Consider the following 18,456-nt stretch of genomic DNA (forward strand, 5'->3'; position numbering starts at 1 on the left):
CCCTCGGTTCTGTCCCGGGGGGGGGGCGGTCTGCCTCGTGCGTGTCACTTTAAAGGTGCAACGAGGCGACAGTGCTCGGCACGCGGCCCCCTGCCCGGCGCGGCAGCGGGTGCAATGGCGGGGAGCCCGAGCCCCATGCCAGCTCTGGGAGGGGGCTGCGGGGGGCTGGGCGATCCCCGCTGCCAGGCTGGCCCCGCGCCCTGTCCTAGCGCTGCACGAGGAGCGGTGCCCGGAAGGGGAGCAGGGGCTGCCGGGAGCCCGGCCCGGGCAGCGAGGAGTTAACTCCTCCGCGGGCGCTACCTGCTCGCTCCGTCCCGCCCTGCTGCTCCCGCCGCACCTGACCGGCCAAGCCGGTTCTCCGCGGGCGCCCGCCCCGCCCCGCCCCGCCCGGCTCGCTGCCCGCCGCCTGCTCCGGCCCCCGAGCTGCCCCCGCGGCGCTGCCCTATGGCGGGCTCGGGCCTGGGCCGGTGCCGGCTGGCGCTGGGCCTGGCGCTGTTGTTGGACGCGGCGGGCATGGGCGCGCTGCTGACCGGGGTCTTCGCCCGCCTGCGCGTGCGGGGCCGGGACTTCGGGGACCTGCTCATCTACTCGGGCGCGGTGCTGGTCTTCCTCAGCCTGCTGGGCTGGATCCTCTGGTACACGGGCAACATCGAGATCTCCCCCGAGGAGCTCGGCCGCGACTACGCCGCCAAGGGCGGCACGCTGGCCCGCCTGGCCCGCAAGATCTCCCGGCGCTGGTCCCGCTCCCGGCCCCGCCGCTCCGGCACTGCTGGCCGCGGGGGCGCCCTGCCCCTGGGCACCGTGCGGGGCGGGACGGGTCTGCCCCCCGACACGGCCTAGAGGTAACACCCGCCCTGCCCCCTGTGCCCTCCTGACCCTTGGGCCCCCAGTTCCCAGGGCCTGTGCCCCTGCTCTCTGCCCCCTGTGACCTGTACCAATTACCCGGGCCCTGTGCCCTCCAACCCCCTTTGAACTCAGGTAAGGCAGCTTGGGGGTAATACCAGCCCCACCCCTTTATGCCCAAAGAGGAGGCCCAGAAGTAAGTGCCCCACTCCCCGTGGCATGCCTCTCTCAGCTCCCCTGACCACCCATCACACTTTTCAAGGCTCTCATCAAATTTTCATGGCCTGGCTGGTAACTGGAGCTCAGGCAAGCTGGGGGAGGAGTGAAGCTCCCTTCAGGGCCTGTTTTAGGGCTGGAGGAAGCAAGATGGGGCCTTGGATGTGACAGACATGGGGGAGGCAGCTGGGAAACCGCTGGGCACAGGCTGTGCAAACTGTTCCCATCCAGCCTGGATCTGAGCTGAAAAACCCAACCCTTGGGCAACGCAGAGACTGCACAAAATGCGTCAATTCTGTCAGATTTCTTTGGTCCTGAGGACAAATTTAATGCTGCCCCCTCCCCAGGCCAAGGGCTCGACCTCTTTTGAGTCTAAATCAGGCCAAATCTTTCTCCTAAGTGGGGAAAGGAAATGGGAAAGATTCCACGAGCCCCAAGGCAGAACATGCTGCTGGGATTGGTTGGTTTGTTGGGGGGGGGGGGGTCCCTTTTGGGTAAAAGGGAAAATTGTATTTAAAAAACAAATATCCTTTTTATTTCCAATACTAGGAATCACGGCAGGAAGGATGGAAAGTAAGATCCAAATTAAATCATTTTTCTTTTTGCCTGGACATAAATGTTTTGGTTCAAAATTCTCTTTAATTTTTCTTTTTTTCTTTTTCTTTTCTTTTCTTTTAAACACCCCCTCTCCCATGGAGGCAGATGCTGGGAGCTGGTCCTAGCCAGACTTGCAAAAGCAGAAAAATATTCTCCCCCCCCCCCCCCCCCCGATTGCTGATGGACCAGATAACGCATTGATCCCAGCATCTGCCACAAATGCTGTGGGAGGGGGCTAGGTTGGGAGCCAGGAGTCTGAAATTCTCTCCCAGCTCTGGGAGGGAAGTGGGGTCCAGGGGCAAAGGCAGAGGGACTGGGAACCAGGACACCTGGGTTATATCCCCATTGCTACCACACAAAGTTCTGCCCAAGATGAGAATCCCTGATTTCCCCCTCTGCTCCCCCCCCCTTTAGATGCCCCCTGACATGCCCCACTGTCTCTCTTCCAGGTTCTGTGGATCAAGTACCTGGGGAGGAATTAACAATGGAACCTGCAGCCCCGATTCCCACCAGTGCTGCTGGAGACAGGATGGACTGCATGGCTGAGTCCCAGCAAGGACTCTGCTGACCCCCACAAAGGGGCATCTTCATCCATTTGTCACTGGGGACCTTTCTTTGTCCCAGGAGAAGCTGGTGTGCACTTGTGTTTTGCTTTTTGTATTGAAATCTCTGTATGTGCTATGCATGGGTCTGTGTGTTTTGACCACTGGAGGTTGGAGCAAGGGGCTGGGAACCAGGACACCGGGGTTCTATCCCAGCTCTGGGAAGGGAATAGCTTCCAGCTGACAGGAGGGGAACAGCCCCTGTCTGACCCAACCCATGCCCTCCACCTGAGCCTAGTTCAGCAGTTCCCAAGCTGTGGGTCGCAACAGCAGTGGATAGGGTCACAATAAATGTGCCCTCTGAGATTTCTGCACCCACAGCAGGGTGTAGGGCTGCAGCTGTGCTGGACCAGCTCTGGCCAGGAGTCGCCTCTGTGGCCCAGTGGGTGGGACCTATTGTGGGAAGGAGTGCCTCACCACCATGGCTGCCAAGTTGAGGTATGGCAGTGGTGGCAGCTCAGAGTTGTGCCAACAGTGGCGCTGGGTGAGCAAGGGGCATCTCAGCCTGGCAGCCATGGCAGTGTGGCATGGTGCTGCACTCCCTCTTTCCCATGTTGGGTCCTGCCCACTGGGTTGTGGAGCCTCTAGGGGAGGACAGCAGGGTAGGGAGCCCCAAGGGGTGGGGTGAAGGGAGAAAGCTGGGCTCTGCACTCTGCTCTGGCTACAGCAGCTGCAGCCTCCCATAGGTGGTAGCTGGGACTTGGGCACTGATGTGGAGGCAGGGGGCTGCGGGCCCTGGCTCCTGGGGAGGGTAGGGGGCTGCGGGTGTGGAGTGAGGGGTACTAGCAGGGGCTGGGAGTGAGGGGCCATGCTGAGGAAATGGGGTCACGCTGAGGAAAAGTTTGGGAAGCACTAGCCTAGATTGTGATTGGTGCCCCCTAGAGAGGCTTATGGGTGCCCCATTCATTTGTGCAAGGGTCTCAGCACCTGGTGCCCCTTCCTTCATATGTAGGAGCAAGCTGGATCCCTAGGTGCTTGAACTGGCTGCAACTCCCCCTCCCCGGATGGGGGGCCCATAGCTGAAGCAGGAGGCAGGGCTGGGGGAGCACCAGATGCTGAGGTGCATCTGTTCACAAGGTGGAGCACACGGTCTGTTTACACAGGAACCTCTCACCTGGTGCTGCTGAGGCGAAACTGGATGGAAAATATTAGAGCTTTATTGGGAGGCTGGGGCTGCTCCAGCAGGAGCAGCAGCTCCCCTACTCTGTCTCCTGCAGTCTTTTCTGTACTTGTTCCTCCTCTTCCTCGTCGCTGTCGTCGCTTTTGTCCATCAGTTTCATGAGGAAATCGGCCATGTCCCTGTCCTTCCATTCTGAGCTGGGCTTTTCTTTTGCCTGTGAGCCCTTCAGTTTGCTGCCAGAGTACCAGATGTGGGTCAGGATACCTGGGTTCTCTCCCAGTTTGGGGAGACAGAGGGGCCCAGTCAGTTACAACTGGTGGAGCTCAGGGAGGGGAGTGGGGTGGCTCTATCCTAGCTCTGAGGAAAGATTTGGGGTAAATGGCCTAAAGGAAAGGCCCTTGTCCCACCATGGGCCCCTGAGCCAATAGTTCTTCCCACCCCCCTGGGCCAGATGAGGGGTAGGGGAGAAGAAAGGCCTCTTCTGTTCCTTGTGGAATTTCTCCCTCTGTTCCTAGGTTCTCTTAGCCAAACCTCTTCCCAGTCTGAACCTAGAGCCCATGTGAGAGGCCAGCCTTGAACCCAGGAGTCTGAATAAACAGCCTGTAGGAATCATCCATGCAGCCAGGCCCTAGGGTGCTGCCATGAGCTTGAGAGCCTGCAGCTCCTCTTTCCCATTCCATGCGAGATCCCCCAGGACTTACCAGCCAATGAAGATGGACAAGAACAGCAGCGCAGCCCCAGCACAGCTCCCACCCAGGATCCCAGCATTGCGGCGCTGCTGGACTCCTGCCATGGAGACAGAGGGCTTAGGGTGGGGCTTAGCATGAAGAGGCAGCATCCTTTGGGGTGGAGCATGTCACAGGCTGGTTATGCAGGGACTCACTTTCAAGCGTGTGGGTACAGCTGGCTCTGGGACAAGATGTGGGGATATGGCTGGTTCTGGGGTGGTGTAGAGCTGAGCCTGGCTTGGGGTGGGGCACTGAGTGCAGCTGGCTCTGGGGGATTGAAGTATGTGGCTAGCTTGGGCAGGGTGGAGTACAACTAGCTCTGGGTGGGGCAGGTCCCCTAGGGCATGGGGTTGGGTCCCCTAGGGCACGCACCATCGATAACATGGTGATAGCAGGTTCCATTGTAGTGGCAGCACTTCTGTTGCAGACACTGCTTGGGGTAGAAGCTCTCTGCTTTGCCCCCGCATGTCTTGCGCAGGGCAGGCAACTGGCTGCAGGCTGGGTGGGGGAGCAATACTGTTAGTCCCAACCTCACCCCCAAGGGAACGGCAAGGACCATAAGGAGCAGAGGAGGGAAATGGTTATGGAGTAGGGAGTTTGTGGGGCTGCAAGGTTAGGGCAGTTTGAAATGGGGTAGTTACTTACTCAGTGGTTTGAAGAAGTTGGAGATCCCTTTGTCACCTGGGAGGAAGATGATGAGATCAGGGCTGACCCCTCCCCACTTACATCTACTCACACCCATATCTAAAAGGCTGGAAGCATTGACCTATACTGCCCTCCCCCACTCCTCCCCATCTCTGTACTAGCCTCCCAGAGACCTGGGTTCTAGTCAGCTTTGCTCAGACACACTAAGATCCCATCCATGTCCCCTCTCCTTGGAGTCAAGTACATAACTAGCCCTATGAGGTGAGCCCCCCCCCCCCCCACCTGTCACTGATCCCCCAGGCACCTGGGTCCTTTTTCCTGCCCCATCTTCCCCCCAGGAGTCAGTGCCTTCTCACCAGCACACCCAGGATTCAGTGCCAGGAGAAGGCCGAGCAGAGCCAGGTGGGGCCCTGGGGGTGGGCAGCCCCTGCTCATCTCTTGGCGGGCAGGGGACAGCTCTGGTCTCATGCAAGGGTCACCCCCTGCAAGCCGTGGGGAAAGTGCAGGGGCAAGGTTGCCCCCTCTGAGCCTCTTCAGGACTGGTTTGGGCAGTGTGGACAGATGGGTCAGAGCCACGCAGCGCCACTGAGGTCCTGGTCTCCAGCACTGCATCACAGAACCCAGGCATTCTAGAGCCCTGCCTGGCAACCCACTGCAGCAGGGAGGGGGCATGGGGGCTGAGGGCTGTAAGTGAGAGGCACGGGTAACACAGGGAAGCAGATCATATCCCACCCCAACAAGTGCAGGCTGCAAAACACCACAGCCATTTCAGGCCAGAAAAAATAAAGCTTTATTAGAAACCTTCCCATAGAAAAATGAGGCTTTGCCCACACTGCAGAGGCAGTGTGGGATGAACGGACAGACAGACATGGGGCAAAGCCCAGCTCTGAGCTTGTAGCAGCAAAGGCATCTCACCAGCCCAGAATGCACCTCCCTAGAAGGAAATCTTGCCGCAGCCTCACCCCACTGCCTGTCCCCAGGCCACGAGGGGTGTTCCCTGCAGTCAGAACAGCTAAACATGGAGTGACTGGAGTGGAGGGAAACAGGCATGGGAGAAGGGCCAGAAGTAGGAATATTACCCATGCATCCAACTGCTGTGCCCCTGTTCTAAGCCACCAAGCCCCTCAACTGGGAGCAGGGACCAGGCTCAGGGTCTGATTCTGAGCTGCTCCTATCCCTCTGCATCAAGGGAAGGGCCACAGCAGGGTGGGCAGTCAGAGCAGCCAGGGTGGGAAAGAGGGGGGACCTGGAGGAGGATGGGGCTTAATCAAGAGGTAGGGGGGGGGTGCTGTAAACATTCCTCTGAGGGCAGCTGCCCTATATACTCCTGAGTGTGACAGTAGGCCCACCCCCAGTTAGAGGCACAAGGCAAGGGCCAGGCTTGGGGATGACCCCAGTTGTCCAGGCAGTCCCCTAAAAGGAAGTCTTATCAGGGAACCTTAGCCCTATACTGTGCATGTGGGAAGGGCTACTGGTGACCTTTGGCCCTGAGCAGCTGGGTGCTTTCCTGAGTCAAGGATGGGGAAGAAGGAAGAACAATTTCAAAAAACCTTTTTCTTTTGGTGGGAAGGAGGGGGGGTGGGCAGGAAGGAGATAGAAGGATCCAGAGCTTGTGACCCCTCTCTGGAGGTACCTGGTCTAGGGGTGCAAACAGTGAGTTAGGGAAGAAGCAGACACAGAGGCAGCAGTCTGTCCCAGACAGATGCCTTCCCCCCACTGCAGGGATATGGGGGTAGAAGGTCAGTGCAGGGTGGATGGGGACAGAGCTGGGGGAGGGCCTCCAACCTTCAGGTTGGGGGCAGAGAAGAGGGAGGAGCCAACTCCAGTCACCCCTGCAGAGAATATAGCTGTCCTGCCCTGCCCTGGGCAGCAGAGTGTTAATGCGGCTCCCAGTTGGCTTGGGTCCAGCTTGTAGCCTCTGGGACCAACCACTGGGGCTGCTGAGACAGGAGAAAACTCTAGGACCCCCAGGCCCAGGCAGCAGTCAGAGGTGCCCATGGGTATGGCCTCAGGCCTGGACCTGCCATATGATGAGGTGGCTGCGCTCTGAGCGTCGCAGGCGGGGGTTGGGCACCAGCAGATCTCCAAACTGCTCATCTGAGTCATCCCCTGCAAAGATCAAGAGGGAGACAGGGTCACAGGGGCCAGGAGGTCTCCCCCACCCACCCCAGGCCCTCCCCCATCCCGCCTAAGCCCCCTTGCTTCACACCAAGAACTGGCTACCTCTGGGGTGGGGTGTCATGGGCAGTATCCCAAGCCCTGCTCTCAGCAGGCACTTACCAATCCTGAGGTTGATATAGCCTTCCCCTCCACTCAGCACCAGGGCAGAAGGTGATGATGGTCCCTCCCCCTTCTGAAGGCTCTTAGTGCTCCCTGATAGTGAAGGGGTAAGGAGAGAAGGGTACTGCCAGGATGGGCCTCAGTTTGGCTCACAGCAGGAATGAAACTCCAGGGGCCAAGCAAAAGAAACTCCATACCCTCAGCACACGGACAGAATTCAGGTGTCCCAGCTCCCAGCTTCCCTACTCCAACCCGCCAATCCCCACTCTCCTCCCAGGACTAGGAAAGAACCCAAGAACCCTGGCTCCCAGCTCTAACGCACCAGACCCCACTCCTCTCTATCCCCCCAGCCAGGATGGAATCCAAACATACCTGGGACGCAGATAAGGAAGCGCACAGCATCACGGTGCCCATGGTAGGAGGCCTGTGCCTGTTCCATGGCGCAGTATTGGGCACTGGCAGGCAAGGGACTGGGCTGGCTGCCTGGAGCTATGGCAGCCTCAGAGTCCCCTGTGAACTCTGTAAAGGGAAGGGATAGGTGGTGCACGGGCACAGAGCACCCACCACCAAGGGGGAAGTCCATAATAGATTACCCCAAAACCCCACTGTGGGGGAGGGGAGTACCCACCCACTGACCCACATGGCAAAGACATGCCTATGCAAGTGTACACATGTGCACACCCACACACAAGCAGGAGGCAGTACTGTGCTCTTCCACATCAGCAAGGGGTAATATTCCACACATGCTGTGCACAGCACATGCATGCATGCGTGCACACACAAGGACTCACCAGGGGCAAAGGGCAGGGTGAGGATGGTGCCACTGGCAGTACCCACCCAGAGGCGCTGGGCAAAGGCACCAAGTGCCGACACCTGCAGGGAGAAGCCCAGGGTGGTAGGGCCTGTGGAGAAATATGCAAGGTGAGACCCTCTGTTGCAGATGGGGACCTCCCCGCCTCACAGATACCCCCTAGGACTGGACCGGAGCTGGTGTCTCCTGTCAGAGAAAGGCACTTGCCACCCAGGTTGGATCAGGGCTGGCAAACCTTGGAGCCGACTCTCCCTTCCCCTCACCAAAGATGCCATGGATGAGGGGCTCCAGGTCAACCTCCTGCAGGGGCTGCCCAGTGCCTGCATGGAATAGGCGCAGGATAGGGTCCAGTTGCACGGACACCCACACCCCAGCACCTGCCAACACCATGTGCCGCACCTGGCTCTCAGGGCGTGAAGTCACCACAAAGGACCGCTGCAGGGAAGGGGAAACTGTCAGGAGCCAGCCAGGATCTCCCACCCCATGGATCCACCTGTCCTGAATCTCCTGCCCCACCCTTGTGGGATCACAGCAGATCCTGTGTGTGTGTGCGCCCAAAGATCTACTGACCCTCGTGGGATCACAGCAGATCGTGCGTGTGTGTGTGTGTGTGTGTGTGTGTGTGCGCGCGCGCGCACCCCCAAAGATCTACTGACAACACCCAAGCCAATCACATGGGATATCTGAGTGGAACCTGTGACATCTTCCTACATTTCCAAGTATTGCTCAAGTTGGTTCTTCAGGATTCCTGCCTGGTGTTCCCCCAGATCTCCCCAGGCCCTTGTCTAGGAGACACACATGCCCTTAGTATATCCCCTGCTGACATTGCCAGGGTAAATCCCAAAAGTTACCCTAAGAACCTCATGGGTACATGGAATCTCCCCTCAGGGCCTCTCTCCAGCCAGGCTGACTGGATCCCAGGAGATCCCCCTGCCCCAGTGCCCTCTCCTATACTCTCTTCCTCCTCCCAAAGCTGATCCCACAGATCTTTCTCTGCTCCCCACTACACACACTCCCTATCTCCCCAGCCCACACATACCTTGATGCGGGCACCACGGGGCTCTACCACATGGATGCAGTTGCGGTAGCCACACCAGATCCTGACCCCCACAGCCAGGGCACAGCAGATGGACTGGTGTGGGCGGCCCAGGTCCAGCAGGTGGGGGTGTGCCAGGTCCCAACACTGGGCTGCAGACAGAGTATGCAGGGTAAGTGCAGGAGGAAATAAAATAAGGGCAGGGGAAGGGGAAGAGGTGGAGGGGCAGAACTCACCATCGTTGCGGTGAAAGATGGCCAGGGTCCCGTCCCCCAGTGCAGCTACCACATGCCCCTGAGCGTGGCTGCAATGGGAGAGATATGCAGCCAGAATGGGCCCCCAACCACTTGCACCAAGCAGGACCTACCCACAATGCTCTTGGGCAGACAGCAACAGCATGAATCAGGGACCTTCCCCAGTCCAGGCTCTCTTATTCCCCCCCACCCCACCCAGCTGTTCTCTTGGGTTCCCACAGATCCAGATTTACTCCAGATGCCTCCCTCCCTGCAGCTCAATGCAGGTGCCACAGGGCTCTGCCACATAGACACAACTGCAGTAGCTGTACCAGACCTTGTGCCCCATGGCCAGCATGAAGCCCTAGTATGGAGGGGGCAAGTGGCAGGGTGGCGGGCCGACCATAGGGACCACAAGTGGAGCAGCCCTGAATATTGCCTATCCCCCCCACACTCACACGATGCTGTGGACAGCATCCTTGAGCTGGACTTTGGAGAGGCACTGGCGCCAATTGGACACAGCCGAGTATACAAAGATGCTGAGAAGGAGAACAGGGTCAGGATGGCATTGAGATGCAGCCGTCTCTGGGGTGGGATACATTGGAGACTGGTTATACAAAGACCCCTCACCCAGTGCCGAGATGCAGCCATCTCTGTAGTGAGGCATGTCCAGGAGCTGTCCATGCCACACTCTCTCCCTACCTGCCCTCCTGGGTGCCCAGCCACATGGTGGCAGCCGTCCTGGCAATGCCTGTATCTGCAATCCCCTCCTCCACCTCCTCCTCCTCTGGGGATCTAGGTGCCAGGGGATCATCCAGAATCTCAGGGCTCAGCTCTGTGCTCTGCTCCATGGACACCTGGTAACCTGAAGCAGGAGCAGAGCAGAGCCTGTGAAACAGAGGTCTGGGGCCAGAGCAACTTTAACCTGACCCACACAGGCTCCCCTAGCCCATAAAGGATATATGTCCAACACTAGTCCATATAGACCCTGCCCTGCACCTAAAACGTTCCAGAGAAAGCTCCTTTCCACCCACCCCTGCCCATACAGGCCCTGCTCTATTTTACCTCTGAGCCTAGTCCAGACTCCCACCTACTACCTGGCCTATCCATACATATTCCAAGCTGGTCTATGCAGGCCCTCCTCCCTCTACTCTCGATGCGTCAGTCTATGCCAAGGGTTATCAACCTTTTTTAAGGAATGTACCCCTTCTGGTGGGTACCCCTCCTGGACTGTACCCCTGGACAAGCAGGGGAGAAGGGTCCCCCAGCAGCTGGTCAATGAGGCAGGGGGGCGGGTGGTGATGCCATACACCACCCGCCTGCCACTGCCACATGCAGCAGCAAGCGCACAGCAGTAGGCAGCAGCACACAGCATGCTTCCCAAGTACCCCCGCTCCTCCGCACTGCCACCACGGACTCCCTGGGGCCTTCCCGCATACCCTCATTTGACAACCCCTGGTCTATGCTGTTGCCAGCACAGGCCACAGACCCCAGGATAGGTTGATACACCCATCCTCCATCCACCCTGGTCCATACAGCCCTCAATTCTTCCATCCTGGTCCACACAGCTCCCTTAAACATTCTTCCTTATCCATCCACACACTACCTGAGCCCCTACCTAACCTCCTGCCATTTAGCCTCGTCTATACAGCTCTCCTAGCCAACCCTCCTAGTGCATAGACTGCTCCTTCATTTGCTCAGGTTCCTATAAAACTCCACCCGACTCCACACGCAGTCCAAATCCAGTCCCCTAGGGTTTAGTTGTATGGACCGAGTCCATATGTTCAAGGTCACTACAGGCTCCCCAGTACCCCCTCCACACTCACCAGGAAGCCAAGCAGCACAGACCACGTGGGCATGAGGCAAAACAAACTGGTCCAGCACATGGTTGGGGCGCGTAACATCAAGGACCATCACCTCGCTGGCCGATGGGGTCCCTGAACAGACCCATACCAGGCTGGCAGGCACAGCCTGCAGGAGACATATGCCATTACATGGCTTAATGCAGGGCACCCTACTGGGTCCAGGGCCAAGACAGACCAAGGGACCACCAAGAAATAGGGAGGACCACATGGGAGAGGGGGGCCCTGCCCAGATAGGGCTGCAGGAAAAAGGGAGCACACCAAGACAATGACACTGCTCAGGTTCCTCTTCAAAACAGCAGTGGGGGCACAAACACCCTGAGATTAGAGGAATCCCCCCTGATTTCCAGGGTGCCAGGGATAGAGAAGCACCAACAGGTGGTCAAGGAGGGGGGTGGACACAGCTCTAGACCTGCCAGAAATGGAGGTTCAGAGATGCGAGCCCCAGAGTAAAGTGATAAAGATCTCAGCCCCCTAGCTGGGGGACTCCCCGACACTCACCGAGTCACTGACATCTGGCCCCAGTACCCCTGCACTAGCCGCGCACCACAGCTGCAAAGGAAGGAGGAAAGGCATGGGACAGCAGTCCATCCTCACACCCCAATGCCCCCTGAAACACCAGAACCAACCACACCCAGGATACAGAGATAATCTGCCTCTGGGGGTGGGTGTGGGCCCCCTCGACATGCATCACTGCACCCTGCTGCCTGCCCCCCCAGTGCCCTCATTTTGCTCCCCATCCCCAAACACTGCTCACCTTGGTACTGGGATCCTTCTGGTCCAGCAGGCGCAGCTGAAGCAGCCTGGGCACATCCTTATTGCTCCCTGATGTCTCATTGGTGCCCTGCAATGGGAGGAGCAGGCTGGGCCTCTACCCACTAGAGGGCACCCCACCAGTGCCTACCCAAGATGACTTAAAGGAACAGTGCTTGCTAAGTGACACCTTCCAACCCCAGCTGGCGGGGGGAGGGTTGGGGGGGTGGAGATTTACCTGGTGAGGGTGCGGGAGACTCCAGCCATGGACTTGGGCACGGCCATGCTCCCTCCAAATGTGGGTCCGGATCTGGCGGTAAAGGTCCCGCTTCTGCTGCTGTGGGGACAGGCTGGGGGACTCCACAGAGCTGGGGATGGACAGACATTAGGGAGTGTTGTGCATTGGGATAGCTGCCCTCTGTGCCAACTCTCCCAGCCTCACACTTCATGGTGCTATCCTCCACCACCCCACCTCCTCTGCCCTAATCATCTCCCCCAGCCTGGCACTAAGTGATGCCCCTTCAGATTCCTTGCTAGGTCATGTCCACCCCACCCCCACCACTTGTTACTCACTTTGTAGGCGAGGCTGAGCAAGACACGTATCTCACCACTGTGGGAGTCTGCCCACTGTTCCAACGGGGGTCAATGGTGGTGCTGGAGCGGGGTCCAGACCTCCCCAACATGGTGGCTTGCACTGGGGCCTGCTCTGGGGAGTCACCAGGGCTAAACAAACGGTCAAAGCTATGGAGAAAGAAGAGAAAGATGAAGATGAGATGGAGATCAGCCTCAGTAGGGGATGCAAGGCAGGAGCACTGGCTGAGGTGGGCTCTCAGCAAGGGTGCAAGTAGAGAGGTAGGGGGGGAAAAAGACTCACATTTTCCAGAAGGAAGACTTCTTCATCTGAGCTGCCTGCACTTTCCGTGATGCCCTGAGACGAGAGGGAGACGCATGGCATCAGAGCTGGGACCCTGGAGCCCTGCACCCCTCACCCCCTTGGCACTTGTGTCCAAGTTAAAGGGGTTAATGACAGATCCACACAGCCAACCATGGCCTGTGCTCTCCACGCACCACCACAGAGGTATCCGCATCTCAGTGCTGGACAAGGAATCCCTGGGTCATGAGCCCCCCGCTCTGCCCACCCCCAGAGGCAGCGCATTCCAGGGCCGCATCTGACCTGAGCAGCTCTGTGCGTCGTACAGCTTCCTGCAGCTCCATGAACCGCTCCTTATACAGGTTGCGCTCAGTGAGCACTCTTGCCATCTCTGCCCGTGTGAATCGCTTCCGCTGCGATGCTGGGGCCTCAGCCTGCAGAGGGAACATGTTAGGGCTGACATCCTGACTCCCAGTCATACCCCACCACTGCCATTATCTCACCAGACCCCTCTGCTGCCAGAACCAAGACAAAACCCGAGTCCTGCTTACCAGCCCTAACCCTACAACCACCAGACCCCACTTCCCTCCCACAGCTGGGAGAGGACCCAGGTATTCAGGGTCCCAGTAGTACCTCAGCATCATTGTTCTGCTTCTTAGTTTCCTCCAACTCCTGCCGCAGCCTGAAATAGGGGAAATGAACAATGCAGAGTGAGAGACACAGAGGCCTTGGAAGGCAGGCTGGGCTGGAAAGAAGCCCTGGATGGGAGGCTGGGGACAGTGGGGCACTGGCAAGGCTGAGGTCCTAGGGCTGGAAGGATGGGGATTGGGAATAAAAAGAGTGCCATGCAGGGGAGGACGACAGGGCTGCATGTCAGAAGTGAGGCTCCTTCCTAGTCCTGCTTCCCAAGTGGCACACCTGGGGTGTAGAGCCCATCAGTTTTCCCGGGGGGGTTGCCAACTGCTTCCTATGGCAAGGCGATAAAAGGTCCCACTCTTCTCCACCCCTCACCTGGCCAGCGCAGCCTCAGTCTCATCCAGCCGGGCCTGACAGCGTCCCAGGGTGCGGGAGGCAGTATCACACTCCCCTCGCAGTGTTTCACGCTCCGCACTCAGCTCCTCCACACGTGCCACTAGGTGCCGGCGTGCTACCTCCAACTCATGCCTGCAAACAGACAGAGAGGCCCAAGCTATACCAAGGGTGGTGGTAGGGGCAGAGTCTAACTTGCCAAGAGAGCTGTGGAGAGTAGTGACCCTGAGATAGATACCCATGCCATAAGCGTGCAAGGTCTCAGCCCAGGGCCAGTGGGTGCAGAGGGTGACCCAAGCTGGGGTCCTAGGGTGCGATACAGGGGGCTTGGGGGGCCCTTACCTCACCTCCCGGAGGTTGGCATTCTCCTTGATGAGCGCCTGTATGGCATCCCCTGTAGCCACAGATGGAGGTGTCAGTGTGGGAGACAGGGGGACTCTACTCCCCCAGGGCAGGGACCCCCAGCTGTTCTGCCTCATGAGGGGACAAGCCTGGGCAGTCAGTGCCTACAGTCAGACCCAGAGCCCTATGAGGTTAAATGGGGTTCTAGGGTTACACTGGAGGTGTTAAGTAGCTCTGTGCCTACTTGGGGAATTCAGGGCTGTGGTGGAGGCATGCCTTGGCTGGGACAGGGGGAGCCAGGAGCAAAGCAAGCCCCTCACCGCCCTCAAACTATCAGTATGAAACTGGGTGGGGTGGGGTGGGGTGGGGTGGGGTGGTGGCTCATGGCCAAGGCTGAAGGGTCCTACACAGAGGAGGGATGTGAGGCATGTGCCAGCGTCTGAGGCCAAGTTTGGGGTTCAGGGCAGGGTGGGGGAGGTTTTGGGATCAGAGCTCAGGTGTCGAGGCCTGGGTTCTGGGATTCAGAGCTCGGGTGTCACCGTACCCTGCAAATCAGCCCCATCATCCAGGGCCTCAATAAGCTCCAGACCAAGCCCTGACACCTCCGCAAACAATGATGTTGTGTTGCGCTCAAGGTCTTCTGGTGGCATTGGGTCTGAGGTGCTGTGGGAAGAAACACCTTCTGTCACAGCTGGGTTGCCTCTCAGAGCCCTTCAGTCAGAGCTGAGTGGCCCCAGAGGCTTTCCCCTACTACATCAGAGCTGGGCAGCCCCCAGGGCTTCCCATGCTTGTCACAAAGGCAAAGGAAGCCCCCATCCCCCCAGAGGACAGAGAATGGGGGAGCAGGGCAGTTCCAGGTGCCCCTCCCAGCTGGGTGGATTTTACAGCAGTTGAAACCCACCATCCCCCCACCCTGGCAGCTGCAGTCTGCACTTCCTCCCCAGCAGCATGGGGAATTTCTCTAGTGGTTTTGAGTACCTCCCTCCACAGCAACACTCAAAGCACTGGGGTTTCAAATCCTCCTTTCCCCTGCCCCCCATGCTCCCAAAGGAGGAGGCTGTGGGTGCTGATTTCAAGCGAGTCCCCCATGGTCCACCCCTCCCCATTTCTCCAGTACCTGCTCAGGAGCTCTGGCTGGGGCTTCAATTCTGGGGTGGAACGCACAATCTCATCCAACTCTGTGTGCTGGCACAGCTCCAGGTGGCCTAGACACCAGCAAAGCCCCCCCATGGTAGGGAGTCAAGGGGGTCTCAGCCTCCATCCCCATCTCCCAATGTAAGCCACTCCACTCCCACCCACCTGCCCTGAGACCAGATTGGGGACAATACCTCTGTGGGACACAGCCCTCTTACTCTGCCCACAGCTCCTGCTCCAGCCTGCACTCCTGGGATGGAGCTAGACTAGGCTGATGGCCCCATAGGATACAGACTGCTGTCCCTACCATTTCCCTCCAGAAGAGGCAGCTCCTGGGACAGTGGGCGGCTGTTCCTGGGGCATCTCTGCCCATCCTCTGGGGTCTCGATGGACACAGGTGGTAAGGTGGTATCTGGGTCCTCCACAGAGCCCTGTACCCCAGAACCACCCCAGGGGGCCAATTAATAAGGGAATCATGGAAGTGGGACCTGCAGAGACTGGTATGGGGCCCCCCTCTATGCTCCACCTTAACAGATCCAGGACCCCCCAACACAGGGAGGGACAACCCTCACACCCTGACCTGCTGGGTCCAGGATCTCCCTCCTCCATAGTGCTCCCGCACAGAAGAACCCCCATATAAGAGGAGCTGTCTAGAGCCCCACAGCCAACATGCCCACCCAGGGGCACCTCAAGATACATGCATATTTTTTCCCGTCAGGTGAACTCCTCCCACTGGTCCCCTATTACACAATACAGCGGAAGAGAGGACCCACCTTGCAGAAAGCATAAGGCTGTGGGCACCTGGGTTCCAAGAGGCTGGGGGCTGGTTGTGGGGGCTCTGGGATGCTAATGGAGGGGGCAAAGAGGTCAAAGACCAGACAATCATGCTGAGCCCCAATCCCACTCTCCCACAACACAATGCCCCCAACTCCCCACTACATGGCTCCACCACCCAGGCCCCATCCCATCCCAAGCAGTACAGCACCCCTGCTGAGCCCTCTGCTACCCCACCCATAGCTTGCACCTGCTGGGTTGTGGGACAGAGGGTCTAGGGAGTGGCAGCTTCTGGGCTCTCAGCTCCTTGTAGCTTTTCACCACCTGCCAATGACACAGTTAGGGTAATGGGAGTGCAGGAAGCTTGGGCAGGGGCAGAATTGACAGGCCAAGGATGGGTAAGGTGCCCTACTGCCCCCACCCACTCACCATGGTTCCCAAGATGCCATGGAGCACAACCAGGGTTAGGACCAGATGCCAAGAGGAGTCAAAAGGGGATAGAGTCATGCAGAGGCAGGACCAAAGAACAAGGAAAAGGGGTACAGGCAGAGGTTAGGGTTGGGACAAGCAGGCCATTCAGGGCAGATGCAGGAGTCTGATTCAGGGGAAGGAGACTCACCTTAGAATGGGTCTGGCCCAGGGCTGACAGCTCCTTGAGCAGGGCAGCTTTCTGCTCCTCCAGGCTGGCCACTGCAGGGAAGGACCTTGTTATTCTGCCAGAGCCTGCCCAGAGCCTGCATCCATTGCTGCTGCCTACACTCCACCCCCACTTCCAGCACTGTTCTGAGTAGGGGTGGGGTAAAGGGGGCCCACCCTGCCACTGCCTATCCCTCCCAGCATGCACAGGAACGGGTAAAGTCTGTCAAAATGGTGTATTATTGTAGGGTTTCCAGCACTCTGAGACAGCACTGACTGACACACATACCTCTCCCCTATTCCCAAGATACTCTGGACTGCCCAGCTCTCCCAAGAATTCCCAAGTCCTGATTCTGCACCTCTGTATCCTGCCCAACCACTCTGCGGGGCTCACCCTGGTCAGCATAGGCCCGCGCTTTGCCTTCCAGAAGCCGGCTCTGCCCCTCCAGCAGGGTCAGCACTGCCCGGTGCCCCTTCTGCTCTTGCTCCACTGCGTCCTCCAGCTCCATGTACCGCTGTGGGGAACGCCATGCTGACAGGGCACCCAGGAGTCCAGGCACCCCAACCCATGCCCTCTTTCTGCCCCTACCACACAGGGGTCCATGGATCAGGAATGAAGACATCCTACCAAGATGAGGGGGTTGGGCTCGGAGTGATAGGTATGGAGCAGGGGTCTCAGTAGGGCTGTGGGTCAGGAGTGAGGGGCATGACCTAGACCTAGGACACAGCAGAGGTGGGGGGAGACAGGGCTCTGTGGAAGTGAAGGCAGGGAGATATAGCAGGGGTGCAGGGAAGGGTCAGAGGTGTCTGTGGGGCAGGAGGATAGTGGAGCAGGGGCTGGCAGGGGTGTGAGGACCTGGTGAAGTGCAGCTGGGGGGGACAGGAGCTTGACAGGGCAGCAGGACAACAAGGTGAAGGGAATGGGGAACCAAGGGGATGAGGGAGTAGCAGGGGCCTGCGAGTGGCTCACCTCCTCGGCGCGGGCACGTCCGGCCCGCTCACGCTCGTACTGGCTCAGCAGCCGGGCCTGATCTTCATGCAGGGCAGCCAGGGCATGGTCCTGGTCCTGGAGCTGCCTTCCTGCCTGCTCCAGCCCCTCCAGCGCAGCCACCAGCTGGGGTAACAGCCCCGCCACCACTGCGGGGCCATAGGCCCCCACCAGGCGCTCCAGCTCCCCATAGAGCCCTGCTGCCAGTGCCCCCACCAGTCCCTCATCCGCCCCAGAGGTGCCCTGCTCCCCCTCACCCCCAAACTCCTCCTCCAGCGCCTCCATCCACGCCAGACTCGGGAATCGGGGCAGCTCCCGCACCCCTGGGGCCCTGTTAAAACTGATTTTTTTTCGGAAGACTTTCCTTTGCGAAGGCTTCTGAAAAACCAAAAGGGTCCTGAAGAGGGGGCGGGACGGACGGAGCGCCCTGGGGTGCGACCCGACGTGCAGAGGGGCCCAGAGCAGCGGGGACGGGCTGGGAAGCCCCAGCGCCCCCTGCCTTCGCGCTGCCCCAAGGGGACCACCTGTGCACGCGACACCTACCAGGCGCGCGGCGCCCGTACAAGGTCTCGGGGTCAGACCCCCCGCCCAGCTCAGGGGAGGGAGGGGCGGGGATGGGGCCTGAAGCGGGGCGAGCCTATGGGGACGCTGGAGGCGTTGCGGGCGGCCAATGGGGAGGGAGCGGACTTCCGGGAGTGGGGGGGTTGCCCTCCGTCATGTGACGCACCGGCCGCGTGACCCACGGGGGGGGGCTGCGGGCAGTGTCCTCCGCTGGCGGCTTCCGTCTCCGCGACCCCTGCGGGCGCTCTGCCCCCGTTGCCCGCCAGGGTCTGCGGCCGCTCCAGGCCCCGGCGGGGCGAGGGGGTGCCGGGCCCCCACCCCGGGTCAGGCCCGTGCCGAATCGATTGGTGTCGGACCCCGGGGCGCGGCGGGGCAGGGCCACGCGCCGCCCCCGC

At 59.4% G+C, this 18,456-nt stretch overlaps 3 protein-coding genes across 11 annotated transcripts; 1 reads left to right on the plus strand and 2 right to left on the minus strand.

Annotated features, from left to right (window-relative positions):
• Positions 1-349: 349 nt before the first annotated feature.
• Positions 350-2,337, plus strand: TMEM238 (transmembrane protein 238). Of its 2 annotated transcripts, XM_059728470.1 has the most exons (3): positions 350-842; positions 1,609-1,632; positions 2,106-2,337. In XM_059728470.1, exon 1 carries the CDS (start codon positions 445-447, stop codon positions 838-840), a length of 396 nt encoding a protein of 131 aa, XP_059584453.1. In that variant the 5' UTR covers positions 350-444; the 3' UTR covers positions 841-842; positions 1,609-1,632; positions 2,106-2,337. The 2 variants fall into 2 exon arrangements, with proteins under 2 accessions (XP_059584453.1, XP_019356415.1); XM_019500870.2 differs by lacking the exon at positions 1,609-1,632.
• A 1,055-nt stretch (positions 2,338-3,392) lies between these two features.
• On the minus strand, positions 3,393-5,429 carry TMEM190 (transmembrane protein 190). 3 transcript variants are annotated; one of them, XM_019500917.2, is made up of 5 exons: positions 5,108-5,429; positions 4,752-4,787; positions 4,479-4,604; positions 4,080-4,164; positions 3,393-3,611 (listed from the first exon to the last, which is right to left on the minus strand). In XM_019500917.2, exons 1-5 carry the CDS (start codon positions 5,421-5,423, stop codon positions 3,458-3,460), a joined length of 717 nt encoding a protein of 238 aa, XP_019356462.1. In that variant the 5' UTR covers positions 5,424-5,429; the 3' UTR covers positions 3,393-3,457. The 3 variants fall into 3 exon arrangements, with proteins under 3 accessions (XP_019356462.1, XP_019356463.1, XP_019356464.1); XM_019500918.2 differs by lacking the exon at positions 4,479-4,604; XM_019500919.2 differs by lacking the exon at positions 5,108-5,429 and having other exon boundaries at positions 4,752-4,878.
• An 88-nt stretch (positions 5,430-5,517) lies between these two features.
• Positions 5,518-18,399, minus strand: LOC102570949 (C-Jun-amino-terminal kinase-interacting protein 4). 6 transcript variants are annotated; one of them, XM_019500911.2, is made up of 27 exons: positions 17,483-18,390; positions 16,907-17,027; positions 16,496-16,566; positions 16,127-16,200; positions 15,876-15,948; positions 15,410-15,533; positions 15,086-15,173; positions 14,513-14,631; positions 13,969-14,020; positions 13,609-13,761; positions 13,231-13,279; positions 12,901-13,031; positions 12,601-12,654; positions 12,300-12,467; positions 11,965-12,094; positions 11,731-11,817; positions 11,475-11,525; positions 10,938-11,082; positions 9,814-9,976; positions 9,570-9,650; positions 9,115-9,182; positions 8,882-9,030; positions 8,106-8,277; positions 7,823-7,933; positions 7,404-7,550; positions 7,032-7,124; positions 5,518-6,860 (listed from the first exon to the last, which is right to left on the minus strand). In XM_019500911.2, the coding sequence occupies exons 1-27, from the start codon at positions 17,783-17,785 to the stop codon at positions 6,760-6,762; spliced, it is 3,078 nt and encodes a 1,025-aa protein (XP_019356456.1). In that variant the 5' UTR covers positions 17,786-18,390; the 3' UTR covers positions 5,518-6,759. The 6 variants fall into 6 exon arrangements, with proteins under 6 accessions (XP_019356456.1, XP_019356457.1, XP_006266596.2 ...); XM_019500912.2 differs by lacking the exon at positions 5,518-6,860 and having other exon boundaries at positions 7,108-7,197; positions 17,483-18,398; XM_006266534.4 differs by lacking the exons at positions 5,518-6,860; positions 7,032-7,124 and having other exon boundaries at positions 7,427-7,550; positions 7,869-7,933; positions 17,483-18,399.
• Positions 18,400-18,456: the final 57 nt, after the last annotated feature.

Source organism: Alligator mississippiensis, chromosome 5 (assembly GCF_030867095.1).
Source record: "Alligator mississippiensis isolate rAllMis1 chromosome 5, rAllMis1, whole genome shotgun sequence".
Lineage (NCBI taxonomy): Eukaryota > Metazoa > Chordata > Crocodylia > Alligatoridae > Alligator > Alligator mississippiensis.